The 24465-nt window shown below is 38.7% G+C and overlaps 2 protein-coding genes across 3 annotated transcripts; one reads left to right on the forward strand and one right to left on the reverse strand.

Moving 5' to 3' along the window:
* Positions 1-123: 123 nt before the first annotated feature.
* clcn4 (chloride channel, voltage-sensitive 4) lies at positions 124-14105 on the reverse strand. 2 transcript variants are annotated; one of them, XM_053238300.1, is made up of 13 exons: positions 13912-14105; positions 11102-11256; positions 10242-10341; positions 9969-10156; positions 6389-6511; positions 5869-6075; positions 5665-5745; positions 4803-5348; positions 4436-4622; positions 3458-3853; positions 2716-2932; positions 1254-1375; positions 124-1131 (listed from the first exon to the last, which is right to left on the reverse strand). In XM_053238300.1, exons 1-12 carry the CDS (start codon positions 13925-13927, stop codon positions 1285-1287), a joined length of 2307 nt encoding a protein of 768 aa, XP_053094275.1. In that variant the 5' UTR covers positions 13928-14105; the 3' UTR covers positions 124-1131; positions 1254-1284. The 2 variants fall into 2 exon arrangements, with proteins under 2 accessions (XP_053094275.1, XP_026786407.1); XM_026930606.3 differs by having other exon boundaries at positions 124-1375.
* A 6132-nt stretch (positions 14106-20237) lies between these two features.
* On the forward strand, positions 20238-23921 carry LOC113536670 (putative claudin-24). The gene has a single exon (XM_026930767.3). The coding sequence runs from the start codon at positions 20412-20414 to the stop codon at positions 21078-21080; it is 669 nt and encodes a 222-aa protein (XP_026786568.3). The 5' UTR covers positions 20238-20411; the 3' UTR covers positions 21081-23921.
* Positions 23922-24465: the final 544 nt, after the last annotated feature.

Consider the following 24465-nt stretch of genomic DNA (forward strand, 5'->3'; position numbering starts at 1 on the left):
AAGAGATAAGAAGTTATATGTACATTTACCAAATCTGCATTTTAGCTAAGAAAAGTGGGTTACTCACATATATAGGAATATTTGGAAACAGGTGAGGAAAACAGTCTTCAAGAAAGATGTCCAGAAGTTGATTAAATGATTTAATAATTATAAGCAGAAATTGAGCAAATTCCCTTTTCCTTTTTTTAAATTATTAATTCATTAGAGGTTTTTGCATATAATTGGCAATTAAAACAATTAGGTTCGTACCGTTTAATACAACTCTGCCATTTTGTATTTTAGTACTAAGCAAATGCAGAAAGTGCACATAAAAATATACAAACTTACCACAGTCACAAAAAATGTAACACAACATCTGACTTTTTTATATCAGATCTAAATAAATATTCACATTAAATTAACAAATATGAGCAAAATGTAGTACTACCATAATCCTGATATTTAAGGCAGATCTGTTGCCACATCACCATTCTTAACAAGCTAGTGTTCCGTGGTGCAAAAATGCAGACACTTACCCTAATCCCTAAAATTTAAGAGCTAATCATATAATATAATATAATCAGCATCTTATGTTTAATCCTGTAGTTAAAGCCTGCATAAAATAAACTACCTTCAATGTGGATTGATTTGTTTTGTGAGTGTAAGAGTAAAACTACTTAAAGGTATCTTTTATGGATCTGTACCAGTTTTGTTTCAGTTTGTCACATCCGTTATAATAGGGAATATTTTATAATAGCAAAGTCTAATGATTTATGTTAATAAAAAATGAATATGGCAGCAGCAGTAAGATCAACACAAGTTACAGTAACTTAAAATACTTGACCTTTTTTTTCTGCACCTGATGCACAGCAACTTTGTGAGGCTATGTAAAGATTGTTACAAGTCCACTGACCTTTTAATAACAAAGAATCCTAATCAGGGCAGCTGGAAGCATATTACTGTCTTCTGACATCATATTATATTATCTTCGAGTATTTTACACAAGATCCACTGTCATTTACAACAGACTGGGTTTCATACAACAAGCATCAAATACTGTAAAGAGAGAATATGTGACTGTATCTCATGGTACCTGATTGCCTCTAAACGTTGCCATGCACATCATCCAAGGTCTTCATTTCAGATTCTGATCTTTTTTTGGCAACAAAACACATAAGGGTTTGGTATTACACTTCTACACGAGTAAATACTTGCAGTTACAGTAGTGTTGCACTATTTACAGTCCGTAAGGTTCATGAGGTCACTGGCCTTACAAGGTGAAAGGTCAGAGATGGAGAAGGGCTTTTAGTTGAACATGATTGACTCAGGGTCCTGGTTCATCATTTGGGCCATGTGTCGTAGCACATCTTTCTTAGTGATGATCCCGAGTAACCGTCTAAGGAGCAGAGAAATAAGATGTCATAATATGAAGTCAGAAAAACCAAACTACAACATGGATTACACACTCACCATCCACTTTACTAGGTACACTTGTCCTACTGCACATTCATGCAGGTATCTAATCAGCCAATCATGTAGCAGCAGCACAGTGCAAAAGATCATGCAGATACAGGTCAAGAGCTTCAGTTAATGTTCACTTCAAACATCAGAATGAAGAAACAGTGTTATCTCTCTGACTTTGATCGTGGCATGGTTGTTGGCATCAGAAGGGCTGGTTTGAGTATTTCAGAAACTGCTGATCTACTGGGAATTTCACACACAACAGTCTCTAGAGTTTACACAGAATGGTGTGAAAAACAAAAAGCATCCAGTGAGCAGCAGTTTTGCAAGTGGAAATGCCTTGTTGATGAGAGAGGTCAGATGAGAATTGGTTTGAGCCGGCCAGATTGGGCCAAGCTGACAGTCTCCAGAGTTTACACAAAATAACAGTATAACAGAAACAGTGACTCTGTTCTATATTGGGCCACATCACACCACCCCATTGTTGATCATTTTGCTATAGCAACACACAGCACCATGTTTTATTCCTTACTTACAGCAGTGATCCTTTAAAAATGTCTCACCCATTTGAAAAAGTAGCTTTATGTAAAGGTCAATATATTACATTTAAAAAACATCATCGATTTAATCAAAAGTGTTATATATTTTAGTATTGAGCAAATCAGAAAAGAAAACCATGGCAACACCACTACCATTGCAGAAGGTTTTAGAGAGAAATTTGCAGAGCTTGTGTTTTTTCTATTCATTAATTGTTTTTAAAAGATTTTTCTCTCGTGTTTTTACGTAAGGTACTAACCTCCCCAACAGGGTTTTTAGACTAATGGTTCTCTTAGTCACTAATGAACTAGCATGAGGATGTGTTTTTGATAGAGACTATAAAGCACTTCTGTAAGTCTCTCTGGATAAGGGCATCTGCCAAATGCCACAAATGTAAATGTACATGTAAATGTAACTTCATGCCACTCTATAGCCATAAATATACTTGTCAGATTATTTTCCATTTTACAGATCAACATAACACAAAGTTGCCACGCAGTGACATTTCAGCTCTGATGTGCCCTCTTGTGGATATTAGCTTTCAATCCTCCAGACACACAAAAGTTGATGACCATTGCCACTTATGTACAAAAGACTCATGTGCGAACTAATTTATTAGGATTTGTATACAAAGGCATGTCATACTGACTAGCAGCACTGGAGACAAATAATTATTCATGGTCTAGGGTGTGGTATTTTTCCTTTTCACACTGATATGTATTCATTAGAAGCTCTTACCCACTGCGAGTGACAAGGCACTGGCGAAGGCCGAGCTTGCGAAAGATGTCCACCACAGTCTCCATAGGTGTGTGGTCAGTGACGGTAAAGGGACTGAGGTTGAGGATTCGCCTAAGCTTCAGGGGCTGAGGGTTTGAGGCTGGCAGCTGGGGTGCATCCTCAGTGAAGTACACTACTGAGTTACTCACCACGCCATCCTGCTTCTGACGTGCAGTCTCTAAATTTACATGGTCAGAGAAGATGGTACAAGTTAGATAATGAGACAGAAAAATAAATTAAAAAAGAAGAATAAATACAAAATATAAAAATAAAATAATAATATAAATAAAATATAATAAATAAATAAAAAGAAAAAAAATATTTAAAAAAAACAATTTGTTAAACTTTATTAATTCCTGATTCACAATTTTTGCACTAAAAGTATGAATAAGTCAATAAGAGCTGAACTGTGCTCTTGTCTAGATAAATGTTATATGTAGAACCTGGCATCATGGAAAAAATTGTACTTCATGAAGATTCACAATCATTTCTGTTCCCTGTCTTTCTGATATTGGCTGCTGACAGACTGTGTTTTAATAGAGCTGAACATCAGCTCAGCAGGTTAAATTAAATGCCCTATTGGTATCAATTTCAAATATTGCCCAGCTCTAGTTATGAAGTGGAATCTAATACTTCAGAAATGAGAGTAAATAAAAATTCTGTTTTTTCTGCAGAACTGTAGTCAACATAAGTCAGTGCTTACTGATAGCCAGGGTCAGATCCCTGCGCTGGACAAAACCGATGAGTCTCTCGGACTCGCGCGAGACGACCACAGGGAAACCGTTGTAGTCCGTCTCTTTGATGAGCATCTCTACATCCTCCACTGTGGTGGAGTCCTGTGTGAGGACGGAGAGTGGAGGCTCATTCCTGCGTGGTCGCATCACATCAGTGGCCAGCGTGCGGTGGGTGAACTCGTCCTGGTCCAGGTACGGGTAACCGTTCAGGCGGATGTGTGCCTCATAAATTCCCTCTTTACTGAACGCATCCGCCACCCACTTACTTGTAACAGCAGCGGCCATTAGCGGCACAATGTACTCTAACCCACCAGTCAGCTCGAACATGATGACCACCAGAGACACAGTCATCCGAGTGACTCCACCTGAGAGAAGGAGAAAGAGAGTGAAGACATAAGAGGGAGGCAGGGAAGGGGAAGAGGGCAAAATAAAATTGGTCATTAGACTGCAATGTAACATGTTTACATTTTGCACTACATACTAAACATAAATATGTTTGATATTTCTCCCAAAATAGATATTTCAGGACTTGTTTGAGTAATTATCATAGGTTTCTTTTCGCATAGATGAATTCCCTGAATTCCCTGTATTCCCTGTATTGCACCTTTGCACAATTTTATAATCAAATAATCCCTTTTTTTATGTATTCTTCATTCCACATATCAAATGAATGCCTTTTCCTGCTTTTGTGGAAATTAAAATGATACCAATCAGCTTATTCAGTGCCTGGACACACCCAGGCTTTAGACCTCACCTAGGTTTAAAAATAGCTTCACACTCAACCAAATGAACCAGATTCTTGGTACAAACAGACTCTGACTATAAGAGATCTAGTCTACAACCACATTCATGTTGTTAACAGTATAAGACAGGTTAGACTACAAAATTAACCATAAATGTAAATTAGTTCAGCAAAGCAGAGCCTCGATTATGGTAGACAGTCTTACCGAGACATGCTGCGGCCCCCACCATGGCGTAGAGGCCGGGGGTGACGCAGTCTGCACCAGGGCGACACCAGTTCTTAAAGATTATCCAGTCATGGTGGTGGTAGGCCATCTGCTCCACGGCGATGCCCACTATCCGTCCAGCAATAGCTCCCACTGCCATACTGGGGATGAACAAACCTGATGGGATCTGGGTGAAGCAGCAGCAATAGCACAGAAAACAGAAAATATTTTATTTTAAAAATCACTTACTTAATATATATATATATATATATATATATATATATATATATATATATATATATATATATATATATATATATTAAAAATTAGTAATGACTAACACACTTATATAAAAGCAATGACCTACCTTCATGCCAAAAGTAAAGATGGTGATGACGATCTTAAAGATCAAAGCAAGTGCCAACTGCCAGAGGGCGCTGTAGACCCCTGGCCCGGCTGGTCTGTCTGGTATATCGTCCTCTGGACGGCTCATATTGGGGTTATTGATGTAATCGCAGAGTTGGGAGGACTCGAGAGCACCACAGTCATTAAATAACTCAGAGATGAGCTCGCTGGTGCTGCGGCGTGTGTACGGGTTGGGGAAAGCCAAGATGGCTGTGATGCCCGTCACCACTATTACCTCCAGGACAGGGTACTTGCCTAGGCGAGTGGTCTTCCTGCGGCGGCACCAGGCAATGTTCCCCCGGATAAACAGGGTGCCCCAGAGGCCTCCGAATACCCCAAGCAGGATGAAGGGAACTAGCTCGGCCATGTACCATGGTGTGTGATATTCCACATAGAATAGCACCAGGCGGTTGTTGCCGAATGGGTTTATAGAGCGCAGTGTGAAGGCGGCAACCAGTGCAGCAAAGAACGAGCGCCACAGAGTCTTAAGAGGGAAGTAATAACTCACCTGAAAGAGGCACAGGAGGCTTATATTGGAGAAGGTTCATAACAGGAAGCTGTGTTCAATACTGTATGTGTACTCAAGAATTAAAATGGAAGACTTTCAGTATTTATAGAAAAGAAAAATATATGGATTGGATTGTTGGCACAGTTCTAAACTCACTTTTTCCATTTAAAACCTCCTCATCACTTCTTTACAAAACTGATTCAAGGAGCCTTAAGTATAAATTGAGTTTTTGATGCCACACAATAAGCTTCATGACAGGTAGAGATGCATATTTGGCTATAATTTAAGAAGACAGTGTTTACTGTAATGTGCGTACCTCCTCTAAGCTGAAAAGCACCCCGCCTATTGGAGCACCAAACGCCACAGACACTCCAGCAGCCGCAGCAGCGGATAAAACCTACAGATCACACAAACACGGCATACAGTGGTTGTGTTATTACCAGTCATGACGTCAAAAGAGAATGGCTTTGCCATCTATTAAACAATCATATTAACTTCTTAAACCAGCTGTGCTTTTCACCTCTCTACGTTTGCCTTCATTCCTGCTGTATTTAGAGAAAAGGCTGCAGAAGAGGTTTCCACAGCAGCAGGCCACGTGCACCAGTGGTCCTTCCTTTCCCAGACTGAGACCGGACGACACGGCCAGCACCAGAGTGACTGTCTTAATCAGCAGAGTCCACTTCCCCAGGTAACCTCGGATTATAAACCCACTCAGGATTGTCTTAATCTAGCAAACAAAAGACACAAATTCAGTTCAGTTTAAATGATGTATAATATTTAAACACATTTGGATTTTATTTATGATGAAGAAAGTACCATCCATTGTCACAACTTGTGGTCTATTGAATACATTCTGTTCTGCATTACTGAATACAGAATAAATAATCTACTCTAGCATCATTTTAGTGTTTACATTTGCCATAGGTTTACTGCTCCTGAGAAGATCATCACCCTGAGATATTCAATTGCCTGTTAAATCATTTCTGAGATATTAGCATAAAAGCACATTTGTGTTTTGGTTCTTGTACAGAATCACTTACCTCTGGTATTCCTGATCCACAAGCATATGGGGCAAACACTCGCACCAGAGACACAGCCAGAAAGGAGAAGAACAGTGCCCATAGCACGTACAGGAAGTAATTTAACACATATGCTCCAGCACCCTAAGCACCACACACAGGAGAAAACACAGTTCAATTATCCACTGAATTTCTGTACAGTCAATTTACTGTAGTTGGCACTACACACTACTACAGAGGAGGGCAAACTACAGCCCGCTGGGCACTTTCATCTGGCCCACGAGGCAGTTTTTAAATGTATTAAATATCATTACATTTGAGTTAGGATTTTGATTCAAAATGACTAATTTGATGCAATACAAACAAAATCCAATAGATAGCGCTGTAGCCTGCAGTACTGCTGCCTTGATAAGAATGAGTGAAAAATGAGTGCGGTGAAAAAAAGAAAAGTGGACTCCGAATGTTGCGTGTTTAATGAAGAATGGACAGCAAAATACTTTTTCACCAGTATCGGACAGAAGGTAGTATGTCTGATATGTCAAGAAAGTCTTGCCGTTTTTAAAGACTACATCCTCAGTCGTCATTTTTCATGCAAGTATGCTAACTATGCTGTCAACCTGTCTTCTTCAGAAAAGGAAAACAAAGCTTTAAAACTTGTCACAAACTATTCAAGACTCTGTAACGAAGGCTAGTTACGTAGTGGCACATAAAATCACAAAGCATAGCAAGCCTTTTGAGGACAGGGAGTTTGTGAAGGACTGTATGGTAGAGACTGCTGATATACTTTGTCCTGGTACTGAAAGGCAATTCAAGAATATTAGCTTATCACGCAGAACCATAACCAGGCGTGTGGAAGTGATAGCTGAAGAGCTAATCTCCAAACTGAAAAAAACAGATGGCTTCAATCGTTTTTGATGAGACTAGATGAGAGTACTGACACCAGAGACACCACTCAACTTTTGAATTTTGTCAGAGGAATACAGGAAAACTTTGAAATAACAGAGGAAATTCATGTGATGGAATCAATGATGGGAACAACTAGAGGCTCGGACTTATATGAAAGGGTGTCCACCTGCTTGGAAAAAAATTCCATGGAGAAAACTGACAAGCATCACAACGGATGGATCGCCAAATCTAGCCAGTAAAAACATTGGCCTCCTAAGAAAATTACAAGACAAAGTAAAACAAGAAAGCCCAAACTCAGAGGACTTAATATTTCTTCACTGTATTATACATCAGGAAGACCTGTGTAAAAGTGTGTTGAAACTAGAAAATGTTGTCAAGGTGGTTGTAAACTTGTCAACCTTATATGGGCAAGGGAGCTTAACCATCAGCAATTCATTGAAACAGAGGCGGAGCCCCATGAGTTGCTGTACCATTCATATGTGCGCTGGCTAAGCCTGGGCAAAGTGTTTCACCACGTCTGGGAACTGAGAAGTGAGAACAGTAACGTTCCTTGATACGGTTGGTAAAGTTGACAACTTCTCCGAGCTACAAAACACAGACTGGCTTTGCATTCGGTGTGGACATACTGGGTCATCTGAATGATGTAAATGTGAAACTACAGGGAAAAGATGTTTCTGTGCATGAATTGTACACCAATGTGAAAGCGTCCAAGGCCAAACTTACATTGCTCTCCAGACAAATGAGCAGCCGATCTCTGGCTCATTTTCCAACACTGTCTACAGTAAACACACCAATACTACAGTGTCACATTGAGACGTGCAGTAGCACTTTTTTCAACCTGCATGCCAAGTTTTCCCATCGCTTCACAGACTTTGCGAAAATTGAGACTGAGCCCCCTGGTCTTTGGACAGTAACATATCACCTCCAGACACACAACTGGAATTCATCAACTTCTAGTGTGACAGTGCTTTGAAGAAGAAGTTCAACACAACAACTGACCAGTTTATGCCTCACTGGATGAAAAAAAAAGTTTCCAAACATTAATAAGCATGCCCAAAGGATGCTTGATTTATTTGGGTCTTTTGTGTGTGGAAAAACCTTCTCAGTCATGAACTACAACAAATCCCGACACAGATCAAATTTAACAAATAGCCAGTAATTATACCAGACTTTGATCCCCTTGCCAAGAGTGGGGGCCAGGCTCATTGTTCACATTAACATTGCCACAACCACCGCTGGGAAAGGCTAAGATTATGCTTTCTTTCTCTGTTTTCAATACACATATTTTCATGGTGATGGATATGCAGTAATAGTTATCTAGCAATGCACTTGAGACGATTTGATAATTGTAAATATGGCTCACAATTGATATTAAATGAGAATTGTTCCTTAATATGCCAAATGTTTCAGTCAGATTGTAATATTAATTTTTTTTAGAACTGTTTATTACACATTGTCATATTTGTACAAATATCCAATGATATGCACAAGGGTAGAGATGCAGGAAACTGTGTGTTTGAGGTGTTATAGAAATGTATAATTGTTAAAAAAAAAGGGTAGAACTGCATGCCCATGTATACCTACAGTATAGTAGTAATTGAGTATCAATTTGGAATAAGTAAAAAAAAAAAAAGGCTTCATTTGTCACGCACATAGTATGCAGCCCTTCACTTGGTTTCAAAAACTTGATGTGGCCCTCAAGTCAAAAAGTTTGCCCACCCATGCACTACTATATAATAAAGCCTGACCAATATAAAATCAGCTGATATTAAGGTTCCATGAAATGATATGTATGGCTGGACATCAATTCAAATACATTTTTTAACAAGAGCACACAAAGCAGCTTTACAGAAATCTGGAAGTAGATTTAGATCCCTAATGAGTAAACCAAAGGCAAGAAAAAAAATCCCTGAGAAGACATGAAGAAGTAACCCTGAGACAAACCAAACTCAGAAGGAAACCCATCCTCTTCTGGATGACACCAGATAATGGGATTATAAATCACTACACAGTCATATACAGAAAAAACAAACAGTACCAAATGTATTGAAAGGAGAGTGAATGTTTGGAATCCTGAGAGAGAACATAAAACAGACAGATTAGTCTTTATGATTCTTAGAGGGTACAAGTCTGTAGTATCAAGGTGAGATTATCCATTGAAGCAGGAAGGTAAGTTTTAGGTATAAACTGGTTTTTAGAGTCTTTAGAGTATGCAATGTGAGAAAATATGAGGTGAAAATCACATCAATGAAGCAAAAGTAATGGCTCTTTAAATATTTAATGTTTTGTAAAAAGACTACAGGGCGTAATCACTCAGTGTGCAAACCAAACTGCTCATGAAATTAGACACTTGTCATTAAATCCCAACAGATATTTAAACCCAATTAATGCAATTTGTGGGCCTTTCACACCCTTTCTATTCTGTTTCACCATACTGACAATTGTCAGAGACTGAGCTTTTCTAAAATTTGCATTACACAAAAGAAAATAGTCTGGTTTGAAAAAAAAACAAACTGATTAATGCAGTGTGTAGTGTGTGTAAGGTAGAGGCACCTCATTTACTAAATGAATGAATAATTTGACAATTATATCAGTGAAGCCCTGTTGAAACTACTAGTGCTTGACTATATGAAATTACTGTGTATATGAACATTTTATTAAACAGTAGATGAGTGCAGCTTTTGTCCTCCCCTACCTCAGTGTGTCCTGTCATCAACTCGGCCCATTTCTGCCACTGAGGGCATTTGTCCCTGTCGGCGAACGTAGTCTCGTTGGATGTCCAACAGCACTGCTCATGGCTATACCAGAATGCAGATAGACAAACTCCCTCCTTGAGGTCTGTCATCCAGTCCACAGCCAGGTCTATCACTCCAGCCAAAGTGCCTGGGGCAGAAGGAAGGTAATCATCACTCTGACCATCAGCCAGTCAGCACTGATCAATCTCACATAGAGCCACTGAGTTGTGTACCTGACAGTAGTCCGATAAGCAGCATGACCACCCATCCTGACCAGGCATCCAGTAGGCTCTTTACAAACTCCCAGACAGACTCCTTCCTCCTGTTTCGAATCTAAGGACAATATTAGCATTCAGTCAAAGTTACATTATATGGCCAAAAATTTGTGGACACCTGACCATCACACCCACATGTGGGCATTGCCCAAACTGTTACCACAAAGTTGGAAGCACACAATTGTGTAGGATGTCTTTGTATGCTGTAGCATTAGGATTAACTTTCTCTGGAACTAAGGGGCCTGAACCTGTTCCAGCATGACAATGCCCCTGTGCACAATGTGAAGTCCATAAAGACATGCTTTGCCGAGGTTGGAGTGGAAGAATTCGAGTGTCCTGCACTGAGCCCTGACCTCAACCCCACTGAACACCTTTGGGATGAACTTGAACACCGACTGCACCCCAGGCCTCCTCACCCAACATCAGTGCCTGACCTCACTAATGCTCTTGTGGCTGAATGATCACAAATCCCCACAGCCACACTCCAAAATCTAGTGGAAAGCCTTCCCAGAAGAGTGGAGGTTATTATAACAGCAAAGGGATTAAAATCTGGGACTAAATCTGGAATGTGATGTTCAAAAAGCACATATGCATGTGATCATCAGGTGTCTAAATTAAGCACTTCCGGTACGATTAAGTAAGGGTGGCCTTAAACCTTATTAGGACCTTAATATTAATATATTATTATTGGTATTTTGTCCACCCCACTGTGTTTCACCACTCATCCAAAGGGCGTTATCAGTTTCAACAGCTCTTACATTTCTGTAATTCCCATTGATGATGTTGTGAAACTTGTTAAACTTGTGTGGCTCTCATACCTTCCTGTGGCGGTCAGTGTCTCTGGATTTCTCCCTGAGCCAGTCGATGGTGTGGAAATCCTCATATGTGCCCACATCAGGAATGGGCTCATCTAGGAAGTCCATCAGGTTCCCAGCCCCGTTCATCTCCTCTGTGGGGGTGGCATTGCTGATCACTTAAGAAGAGATCACACTGTCAGCTAAAAACAAACCTAACAACAGGGTCTACAGCTCAAGAATGAACAAGACTTACAAGTGGGGTTTTTACCACATACTACAGTGTCCCACCCAAAAGTAATGGTTACATAAAAATAAATCAAGTTGTAGATAAAATGATGCAAAAAATTTTTGCATGCAAGGAGCTTCCTAAAGTACTCAGGGACAAGGTTATTAAGCAGCACTCACTGTACAGCCATAGCAAAGAACTTAAACATCCCTGGCAGTACATTGGTTCGATAAGTTCATGGAACCACAACTAATTGTCTTTGGACAGGTAAGCCACGAGGGATTTCAAAATGCACTCTCAGACTAATGATAAGGTGGGAAAGATAGAAGCCAGCAGTTACTCAAAAAAGTTGCAGGATGATCTGAAAGCAGTAATAACAGTTACACAGAGAACAATAAACAATGAACTAGACCGCAATCATCTTCATTCCTACACATCATCCAAAGCTCCTCTGCAAAAAAAGAAGCACAGAGATGTATGACTGAAAAAATCTATGTAGGATTTTGAAATTGTCAGTCCATCAAAGAGAACTACATAACCTTGGGGAATTGAATCCATGAAGAATGGTCCAAAATTTAACCACAATGCTCCAGAAAGGTAATTATTTCTTAACACAGATGTCTTGAAGCTGTAACTGCCAACAATGGCCTTGAAAGAAAGCACTTATGTTGGTAATTTGTTATGTCTGAGTGCTTTTCCCCCTTTCAATTTAATTTTTTTAAACATATCTTTCTTTTTGCTTATGAATACATACTTTGGCTCATACATGACCTTATGTGTGTAAATCTAAAGTGGATATACATTATACACTCAAAGTATATTAAATAACAAAAAGAAAAGTGTCTGAATACTTGCTTTCCCTCAGTGTATAGGCTGTTTGTGCTGCAATGTGTGTCTTGGACCCACGAGCAAAAGCTGAAAGTGACCTTGACTGTGAACAGAACGATAACAGTGGAAATGTTGTGTTTGCTTTTTTTTTTTTTTTGAGTCTGTTTAGGAGGGATTTCAGTTGGCTAAATGAAGCCCTGAAAAGTGTTCAAAGAAAGTGAGAAAAGAGAAAAGAAAGTGTTCTCTCCCTCTCTCCATCTCTCTCTCTCCCTCACTCTCTGTCGAGCTACACATGCTACTTCTGAGATGCCAGTGATCCTGCCCCCTCCTGCTCCCCGGACCTGCCTGACCCATCCTGATGCCCTACTTCTGGTTGGAGTTCTCATCGGTTGAGTTCACTTGCTGCTGCTGGGGGTGGCCCCATATGGACGGCCTGAAGAACCATTTGGATTGCAGGGGATGGTGCCACCTGGGGGCTGTGGAGATGGCATGGGGATCATATATGGGGAGCTGTACTGTAATGGCTTGGGACTGCGATTGCTGTAGTGGCTTTGGGGCTGCGGTTGCCACGAGCACCTTCGTTCTCAGGACTCCATCAGTGGACAGTGGATAGATTAACCAACCGGACTTGTTGCAAAAACTGTGATGAATTTACTGGTTGCACAATTGCACTATTTGTCCATATAGTACACAATAATAGAAGGGATTTATTTATAATCGCACTATCCATTGCACCCAGATGAGGATGTGTTCCCTTTTGAGCCTGGTTCCTCTCAAGGTTTCTTCCTCATATTGTCTCAGGGAGTTTTTCCTTGCCACCGTCGCCTCTGGCTTGCTCATTAGGGATAAATTCACATATTTACTATATATATATATATATTGTGAATCCATTTATTTCTGTAAAGCTGCTTTGTGACAATGTCCATTGTTAAAAGCGCTATACAAATAAAATTGAATTGAATTGAATTGAATTGAAAAAGGAAAGAAACAAAAAGACAATGTCACTCTTTCCAAAGCCTGCCTCCCGTATCCTGAGTCCCCTCGCTGCTGACCAGGTTTTACTTTACTATATTAGACACATATTATATTTATTTAATTTCACTCACACAACCCAAATCAGTTACTGTTAAATGAAGATTCAAATAATGTTGTATTTCCATGTTCAGCAGTTTTCTACTTTTATTAAAATGGCACTAAGATTCAAGAGAACATACGTACGTTTTTATACGTATTGTTTTAAGATAATTAGCTTCAGATTAAAACAAAAATTATTCATGTGACTAATCAATTAGGTTTAGGACTATAAGAAATTAAGACTATAAGAACTAGCTGTATAAACTAGCTGTGTGTTATAACTACTTTATAAACATGATAACAGAGAAAAATGGGTTTTTTCCCCACTATATCTGTGTCCATGACAAAGTGCTGAGGAAGAAAGTAAAATATGTTCCAAATAATTATATATTAATAAATATTCAGTGTCATTTTGATGATGCAGATATGTTATAGACATTTATTAACTGACATGTTTACACAGAAACAGTTCATTAGCATTTTATTAACAAAGTGGATAACACGTCTGCAAGCTTAACATAACATTTACACAAAACTCCAAGCAAGCCAGACCAAATATGAGTCCACCAGTAAAAAAAAATAGCGTTATAGCATGAATAAAATGATTATTGTAAGGGATATCATTCATATTTGTCCATGAGAGCTGGGAAACAGGTGCATGTTTATTCCCGCAGAGCAGGATGTACACTAGCCTCCTGCTTACCTTCTGCCTCCGCCATTCTTTCTCCCGAAATTACTGCTGTATATCTCTTCACTTATATCTGTTTATGTAGCCAACCATTATTATAAAAAAACAATAACTGTTTTAAGCGCCACTTTATGGCTTCCATATAATAATTCAGCGAGCTAGAAGCTGGTAAATAAAATAGCCGTCACTTTCCCAGCATGCAACTGGGTGCGTCGCAAATCGGCAAAACCGTGCTGAGACATCCAGCCTGGAATCCAGAGCTGCAGCGTCTGTGCAGGCTGAGTGCGACATGCTCCAGCTTCCTGATTACTTCACTGAATTAATCAATACATGTTTGAGCTTCTTTATATAAAAAACTGTACTGTACAATGTTAAGGCTGTTTGCACTGTTAAATACCATCTGTCTCTTGTTGCACTACCATGGTAACTTGCCCTTACTCCTCATTCAGAACTTGCCTCCTTGCACATCACTGACTAATTACGACATACTACATGACTGCACCTTCTGTATGTGCACTGAGCTGGTCTCTACTATATATATATATATATATATATATATATATATATATATATATATATATATATATATATATATATTGTCTAAGTTTGATATATATATATATATATATATATATATATATATATATATATATATATATATAAATATCATATCTCTGTACAGTGCACCTTCTATATTTGTACACCTTGTCATTTGCACTGAGCTGGTCTATACTTTCTCTACCTCATGCCTTGCACATGTATTTGTATAATTTGTATACATATATATATATATATATATATATAGAGAGAGAGAGAGAGAGAGAGAGAGAGACATATTGCAATTTGTGCTTCTGGTTAGATGCTAACTGCATTTCATTGGCTATGTACTCATACTCTACACAATGACAATAAAGTTGAATCTAATCTAAGTTAATCCAATTTCTTTATTTCTTTCTTTATTATTATTTTGCATGATTAAAAATACACAAAAAGAAAAGTAGTAAGAATACAAACATACGGTGCAGGGAGAGGCAAAAACCTGTGAGGGCTTATTTAAATCCTCCACCTAAACAATGCTATTTTTCACAAAGTTATACAAAACATGTGTGTGTACTGTAAGTGCATGCCCGTGTGAATGTGCATACATGTATGTGTTCATCTATAAAAGATGCTTGAGTATATTTGTGTTTAGGCATGTATAAGTAACATGAGGGGGATATTGGTTTATACACCTGAACAATAATAATGATAATAATAATAATAATAATAATAATACATATCACTATAAATGAAATAAATAAAATATAATACATGGACAACAATAAATGGGAAAGAAACAGTTACAAGGCTGCAATTAAATGATCTTTTAAACATCTTTTATAACATTTTTCCATAAAAAGCCATTCCACAATTTGATACTCCTAAATTTTAAGATCCAAGATTCAAGATTTTATTTGTCACATACACAGTTATATACAGTATATAACTCGCAGAGAAATGAAAGCCTGGCCTACTCCTCTACAGACTGTGCATTTACAAAGTAATGAATAAGAAATAATAGAAATAAGAAATATATGTACAAGAATGTGCAAGAAGGGTTGTACAAAAAGCAAGGAATGTGCAAAAAATGGATTATGTTACATTTACAAAATATGCGAGTATGTTACGTGTAGTAACAATACAAAGTGCAAAGTGCAGTGTGTGGAGTTTCGATGGAGTGCAGAGTGACTGGAGAGTCTTTATGGAGTCCTAAGGGATCTGAGTGATGGACATATGTGTAGTGAGGAGTCTGATGGCCCAAGGGAAGAAGCTCCTCTTGAGTCTATCTGTGTTAGCCATCAGATAATGGAAGCGCTTGCCTGATTACAGAAGGCTGAACAGAGAGTTACCGGGGCGGGTGCAGTCCTTGATGATTTTAACAGCTCTGGAACTGCATCGCCTGGTGTAGATGTCATGCAGAGAGGGGAGAGCAGACCTGGAGATGCGCTCAGCTAAGCACATCACTCTCTGCAGGGCTTTGCGGTCCAGTAACACGCTGAGATGCACCGAGTCAGTAAACTTTCTATAGCCCCAGTATAGAATGTTTTCAGGATGGCTGTGGAGACCCTGAACTTTCCCATGATGTAGCATTAATCGCCGTTCTTCAGAAACTGATTCCTGTAAGCATTTACTGGCTGGTAAAGATGGTCTACCAGCTTGGCCTGAGTTTTGGCAGCTGGTAGCTCGTAGGTGTGTAAACCTCAGGTTTCCACTGATTTGTAATCAGTTATAAGCAATAATAATTGTTGCATCGATTCATTTCCATCACTGCCTTTTAAACTGATGCTTCAATCCAAATCGTCAAATCGCTACACCCTTAGTATCTCATCAGTATAAAATGGATTTTTCAGCAGACCTTGTTGAGTGGCATCCATTTTGTTGTCTCAAAGTGTAAAGGCTGATTTACATTATATGGCAAAAATTTTGTGGACACACGACATTAACACTCACGTGTGCTTTTTGGAACATCTCATTCCAGATCTAGTCAGGGCTCTGTGCAGGTCACTCGTGTTTTTTCACTCCAACCTTGGCACACCATGTCTTCACACTTTGTGCACAGGGACATTGTCATGCTGGAACAGATTTTGGCCTCTTAGGTCCAGTGAAGGGAAATTGTAAAGCTACAGCATACAAAGACATTCTATACAATTGTGTGCTTCCAACTTTGGTGTGATAGTCAGGTGTCCATAAACATTTGGCCGTATAGCTTATACTTCTGCACTGAAGCATGTTTGTATATCTGCATCACAACACAAAGAGGGGGATTATGGGTAAGCCTGGCACACAAAGATGCATTGATGAACTGGCATACTGTTGTCTGTATCTGTGGTGCAGTGCATCAACCAGCCTTCTGGAAACAGCTGATTGGTTGGTGGGGAGGTGTGGGTTTCCTCTGTTTCTCCAGTTTCCTCCTACTTCTCAAAAACATGCCAGTAGGTGGATTATCTAAAATAAATTGCCCTTAGGTGTTAATGATTATGTGCGTGGTGCCCTGAATTATCCAGGGTGTATTCCCGCATCATGGCCAGTGTTTCTGCACATCCTCTGCATCCACAGTGACCCTGACCAGGATAAAGTGCTTACTGAAGATGAATAAATGCCTGAAAAGATATTTCATGCTCAACGTTCCACCTAAGGCTTACAGTGTACTGTATATGGGAATTTTCTAGAATAATTGCTATTACAGAATCTATGCCCCAAGCACTTAACGTTAAGCCTATTTAGTTTTCTTTAAGTAAGTAATTTGAGACATCTCAGTCTTCAAGATGAACACACTGAACCCATTCAATATGCCTTCATAGTTGTTATTGTTAAGACTTCATATGATAAGTCTTTTTTTTTTTTTTTTTTTAATATACACTGTGGTCAAACATCAGTTTTAACATTGAAAATTTCAGCAAATTGGTTTGTAATTGTAAAATTTAAATGTTTTCTTAATATGATAAAGTGAATATAGCTTATAAAGCTAGAATGTTATATAATTAGCCTGTGAACTAGCAGGCTTTTAGCTAGTTCACTGGCAAAACATCTATGTATCTATCCCATTATTCCACAGCATTAAGTATTTTTTACATATATATAATAAAGTCTACTATGAACTCTAACACTAGCGTTTGGGACACACCCCTAGTCCCATTTACGACCTAATCAGGTCAGTCAGGTTTTCGATATGAGGAAGTAGGGCCGATTTTTGTCGATTTGAGACGCAGAAGCTGACTTCAGGGCAAGAGATCAGGAGCGTTTGTGAACGTCACCACAGCAACTGGAGGTGCGCATAAACTGTGGGGGACAAAACGTTTCAAAGACTGGTGCCTATATGTTAGAGATTTAAGATCAGGCCATTTTCCTGACAAAAATAGATGGACATGCATATTAGATAAGAGCTTAAAACTCGTTAGGCTGAGTTAAAACATTTGTCCTAGACTAGGCTACAGATATACTATTAACTGGCACTAGATTATCTAGGAAATGTTTACAAAATTTATCCAGAGTGCTGGGAGAGACACATCAATATTTGCTTTTTTATTGTCTTTTTGCCAGTGTGATTAGAACTGAGAAAGAGAATATTGAATATTGAGTACTGGCGCCCCCTGTGGTAACACATCGCAATCAACATGGAGATGTTAATATTATCAGAGAGATTTTGAAAGATGAGCCTCATCATCAGCATTTTAGGTTCTTATCATACTTATTAGCATTAAAATACGGTTTATTGTAAATTGACAAATTACATTCCAACATTTTCAGATTAAAACTCCAAACAAAGTATCTTTTCTGCCTTTATTTCCCAAATTTTATCTCAGGAATGTGCCATACTTGAGTTTAGTGGACTTCAAAGAAGAATTCCAAAGTGTGTGTGTGTGTGTGTGTGTGTGTGTGTGTTTTGCATGTGTCTTCTCTTTGTGACTCTGTGCCTCCCATGTTCAGACTCCTACCAGCAGACGTCACAGTCTGCATTGCACTCTGTCCCCTGACATGGCCTGCAAGAAAAGCCTTTTGTTTGATTCTGTTTGCTCTCTGCTGTTTTTTTTTTTTTTTTTAATTATTTGAATAGGTGTCCTGAGGACAAGGGAAATACAGTACACATGGTGCTTCTAATCACTCATCATATATATATATATATATATATATATATATATATATATATATATATATATATATATATAAAACGTCAGTTTTTCCCAGTAATTAAAATAGATCAAGTAGATAAATGAAAATAGATAAAGCACCTTTATCCAAAGTGATTTACAAGTGAGGCATACCCTTACTTCTAAATGAGGAAAACAACAAAACATTTAATATGATGTTCCTTCATTATTATAAGCAACAAAATATCATCTTCTGATTCTTATTTTGGATTTTTGAGAATCTCTCTAGCAGTTTTTTTTTTTTAACTATTTTGCTTCCACTCTTAGGTTGTGTCTTTGTCTTTTCATGCCTTAAACAAGACTTGCCGTTGTAAACCTGCATTGGATGTGTTAAGTGATTAAACAATCTAATGAAGCTCAATTAATGTTATCTAAATAAATAAATAAGCTAAAGCATATCAACATCTCAGGCATCTCAGTTGTTGTGAATCTATGTGTTGGAATAGATTTTTTTTTTTTCTTTTTCTTTTTTACAGAAAAACAGTTAAATGGTGTAATCTGGCATTTAAATTGTAATGCTACATTTTTAATGTTTGTCATGCTGAAATTTAAGGGGGCAAAAACTTTCGCATTTTGAAAACTGACCAGAAGCAAGTGCAAGACCACAGTGAAACATGAGACCTTGACTGGGTTCTTATATTCAAGAAAGCCAGAATTTTTTTCTGTAAAATATGATTTTGCTGGGGTGACTTTGTGGTTATTTTATATGGCGTGGCCATCAGTTGAAATATTCAGGCCACGAGTTAATATTTTGAGGCTACTAAAAGTATCTCATGGCCATGAATTATTATGTTGTGGCCACAAGATACCAAAGTCATGGCCACAGATTCTGTACCTGAAGCGCTTGACTTAATATGCTGGAATGTCAGAATTTATATGTCACCTCCAGTTAATTATTTGGTGAGTATAAGCGGAAAACTTCACTTTCATTGTTTGCTTAATCTAACAGTATATCCATGTCCCAATGCCAGTGACTCCAGTATGTCTTTATGCATCATACCAACACTGAAGTACAGTATAATCAATCAATTCCATGATTAGGTTCCTTTGGCCTCAGTTGTCTAATTCAACTGTTTTCTCTGTGTCTCATCCATTTTAAAATACAGTAGCTACCACAGGTTAAGTACTTCATGACCTTTCTCAAGCTCTTGGAAACTATACTTGTGGCTTGAATATATTAATTTGTGGCCACACTTGGTTAAAAAATAAGGTCTCTGTATATTTTAAACATTTGTGAAATCCAAAAGTGTGTATTAAATAGACACTGAGTTCACCAGAGTGAAAGTAACCAAAGACAAAGTAGCCTTAACATTAAGGGTTAGTCCAGAACATAAAGATTTTCACATTTTCCCCTTTCTACAATTTTGTAGTCAGTAGCATTGAAGGGTTTCTTAATCGTTAGTCTTCATATTGTATCTTTTCTGCTACAAAGATTGAAAAACAGAATAAGAAGCAGTAGTACCTTTAACCATGTGAAAATTCACACCATTCTACTAGCAGAATCTGCATTTCTGAGCCAGCCTATCTGTATTCTTCCCACACGTCCTGAGAGAGACTGTTTGGAAATGATCTGCATGTGTGAATAATGCTGTTGTTTTCCTACACATTTCCCTCGGCGCTGATCAGCGCAGCTCAGACGCGACATCAGCGAGAGGAGGGCAACATGTCAGGACGATGCCATCCTCCTGGCTGTGCCTGTTAATTGCACTCCTTCAAAGGAGACTCACTGGAGAAGGAGGAATCCTGTTAATGCTTTAGTAAGCAGACAGCACAGTGTTGTCCCTGCTATAAAGACTTCTCCACGAGTATAAGCTCTGGAGTACCATCATGGATCAGGGAGTATGTGTTCTGGAGCTTCTTGGTGTGTTCTTCTCTCTGAGCGCCTGGCTTTTCTCATTAACCACCACTCTGATGTCCCAGTGGCTCACGCTGTCCACTGATCTCCTTCCTGCCGAGAGCTACGAGCTGGGATTGTGGGGGACGTGTGTGGTGCAGGAACTGGGCGTTCTGGAGTGCCGGCCATACGACAGCCTCCTTGGACTCCCTCCGGATATCCGCTTGGCTCGGATCCTTATGTGTGCCACCTTGGCTACCGGTTTCATGGGAACATCTTTTGCAATCCCAGGCATCTACCTGGTCAACAGCTGTAAAGGTACCGAGACACTCAGAGAGAAAAGGACACTGAAGATGATGGGGGGAGTGCTGTGCTTCGCTGCAGGAGTTATGGGTCTGGTTCCCGTGTCCTATATAGCCCACCTGACCGTTCTGAGATTCTTCGATGAGTCCGTTCCTGACGTGGTTCCACGCTGGGAGTTTGGTCAGGCTCTGTTCTGGGGCTGGACTGCAGCGTTTCTGCACATTGTCGCTGGATCATTGCTTATTACGTCTTGCATCTGTCTGCAAGATGTGCCATGTCCACTGCCAGAGTCCGTGCCACTGCGAGGAGGACATGCCAGTCTTGAACTCTCTCCAGGAAGGAGGACAGAATATGTGTGATATGTGTTAGGGAACGATTTTTTTTAAATATTCTGCTTCCAGCGACCACATACCACTACACCACAGAGACAGTATTTTGGTGAGATAGAACTACTGCACTAGACCTGATGTGTAAAATTACAGGATGCTGCTCTTTCACCATTCTTTTAACAATGGTAATTTCATTTATATATTTTAAATTTCATTTCATATAAATTTCATTTATATATTATATATTTCAATATTTTTAATTTCACAGTCCACACAGAATACTGTTACAAATTAGATTAGATTTTATTAATTGTCCATGCTTGGAAAATTTAAGTTATGGCACACAGTAAGATAGTGTTGGTATATGTGTAGGGGTGGACACCCAGAAGGCAAGATAAAGCTCTAATGTCCCATGGTTAGTCCCATGGTTTAGTTGCCCAGAAACTGATTAGAAAGTACATAATAATCTAGCTAGTTTGCTAGTTAAGTGGATTAATACAGACCAAGGGAAACTAATGTAGCACATTGTGTTTGCACCGTCAACACAAAGTCAGCAAATCACTGGCCAGTGTTTCAGCTATGAGATTTGGTGCTCTGTCCATGCGTCACACCTAAAACACATTATTCGAGTCTGGTTAGCATATTTATTTTTTGTCTGAATGTTTAATCACAAGGTAACTGTGTGGTTGTCCTTGCAGAAGAGTTATATGACTGCTTTGCATCTAACTTTGCTTGGTCTCGTCAGGGTTTGCACATACCTGCATCTTGCTGATTCTGTCATCTGTGCATGTTAATGAACAGTACATTATGTACAGTACAGTTAGTGTACAGTACAGTACTGTTAATGTACATTGCATGTACAGTATAGTCTATTTCTATTTGAATATTTATAATTCAGCATTAATCCCCAAGCATATAAACAATTATTATGAAACATAAACTTTCTGAGATTTTTTTTCCCACTGCTACTGTAATGTGTGTGTATCAGCAATGAAAAAGACAATTTGATATACAGTATGTAATCCAAAGACTTTTTGGATGCGATGACATTTTGAAGTTTGCACGATGTTGCGTTGTTTTCCTACATGCTACCAGCACATTTTTTTTTAATTCTAATCTTATTATCAAAAAGTCATGCCAAAAACTGATAATGAAATGTGTGGAATAAAAAACAGAAAGCTAATATGCCAAAAACATTGTAGCATCTTCACAAGAACAAATTTATCAATAGATCATTTACTGTAAAGAACATGATTAATGATTTAAATCCATACTTCAAATAATGGATGGAAAATGATATATTTTACATTTTAACAGTTAGTGCTTTTACTTTATAACTGTATATATTTCAAGGTTATGACTTTTGGGAATTTTTTTCAGGTGCAATCATTATTTGGATGTTTTTTCTATTTATACAAATTTAGATATCTTTTAAAACTAGATGTTATCGTTATCGGCTATATCTATGTATTATGTCTATAGCATTTATAATTTTGTTCATTAAAATAAAATAAAAGCAGAACAGATTCCATCAAACCAACTTTGTTTTACTACAGATGGTACATGTGGGTGATGTCTGTGGTGAACACTGGATTGAACCAATAAAATAAATGCTGTGCAATAAAAATAAAGTTGCCTGATTTTACACACACCTTTTGATTACATTTGCAATAAGCATTAATGGACGTTTAATGGATTCATTCTCTGTGCTTTGTTTCTTTAAAAGAAACCTGACAAAGCAGGAATTTTAGAAGCAGTAGCTGAGTGTAATCTTCCCTGATCCTCCTGTCTGCACTGCTACACTAAGCCGCAGTTAATGACCACTTTAATGATGATACAGTTACACAAGCTGGCTCAAGACATTATTTAAATTTTCTCAGCAGTTCTCAAAACTCTCCCATTTTTTCTCGGCCAGGGTTTTTTCATCTGCCTTTGAAGTTTTCCACTGCTGCTATGTGTTTGTGTGTGTGTGTGTGTGTGTAAAGCTCTCTTTGTTGGGCTTCCACAATGGACTTATTTATCTTTGTATGCTAATCTCACCATCTTTAGACATACAAAGGTTTCTTCACCACCACAACAAGCACATGGTCCTCTCACTAGCTGCCCATTTCCTGCCCACTTCCTTTGTGCAAATGAACCACATGGATTTTGAAATTTTGCTTCAGGTTCTGATCTCCAAAGGCAAAAGAAAGAGAAGATGAATGTCATGTTCTCTATGGAAATCATAATGTGTTACTTCTATTAGGGATATTTGTGTCTTGTTCACCTGTACACGGGCTCATGTGTGCAATTATCCAATCAGCCAATCATGTGGTCAACATGTCAAAGAGTTTCATTTAATTTTCACATCAAACATCAGAATGGGGAAAAATGTGATCCCAGTGGCTTTGACTATGGCTTGTTGGTGGCAGATGGGCTGGTTTGAGTATTTCAGATATTGCTTATCTCCTGGGATTTTCACAGTCTCTAGAGTTTACACAGAATGGTGTGAAAAACAAAAAAACATCCAGTGAGTTTTCCATCCAGTTTTGCAAGTGGAAATGCCTTGTTAATGAGAAAAGTCATATGAGAATTGGTTCAAGCTGGCCAGATTGGTCCGAGCTGACAGGAAGGCTATGATTACTCAAATAGCCACTCTTTACAACCGTGGTAAGCAGGAAAGCATCTCAGAATGCACAACACATTGAATCTTGAGGCAGATGGGCTACATTAGAAGAAGGCTACACTGGATTCTACTTCTGTCAGCTAAGAAAAGCAGTCTCAGGCTGCAGTGGGTGCAATCTCACCCAAAGTGTACAAATGAAGATTAGAAAACTGTAGCCTGGTATTTTTTCAATCTTCATCTGTCTCAGCTTCAGATTCGTCTTTTTGATTGACAGGAGTGGAACCCGATATGGTCTTCTGCTGTTGTAGCCTTAGGCCATCAGACTCCTCAATACACATATGACCGTCTGCCAAATGCCATAAATGTAAATGTAAATGACTGACTGCTTAAGCAAATGCAAGAAAGATCAGTTGCACTGGTGTTGCTATTCAAGTTCCTGGTGGATGTACAGGGTTAATATTGGAAGTACATTAAAAGAATAACTGAAATGTCATAAGGTAGTATTTCCCAGCAGACAATTCTGCAGTCCTATAAAGGTAATATTTATCCTAATTGTTATGAATAGGAGCCTGGTGTTTTTATACGTATGTATAATTCAAACACATACCACACTTGTCATTACTCACATCTCATCATCATGAGTTGCCCTGTGCTGTGCAGAAATCACAGGTCCTGACTCCTGCCCCTGCCTTGGAGCCAGTCAGGCTGCTGAGAAAGGCCTTTTGTTCTGCCAGCATCAGCCCATTCGCAGTGCTGAGCACACTCACAGCCAGGTTGGCACATGCTGCACTTCCAGGCTAACAATTAATG

This window comes from Pangasianodon hypophthalmus, chromosome 11 (assembly GCF_027358585.1).
Source record: "Pangasianodon hypophthalmus isolate fPanHyp1 chromosome 11, fPanHyp1.pri, whole genome shotgun sequence".
NCBI lineage: Eukaryota > Metazoa > Chordata > Actinopteri > Siluriformes > Pangasiidae > Pangasianodon > Pangasianodon hypophthalmus.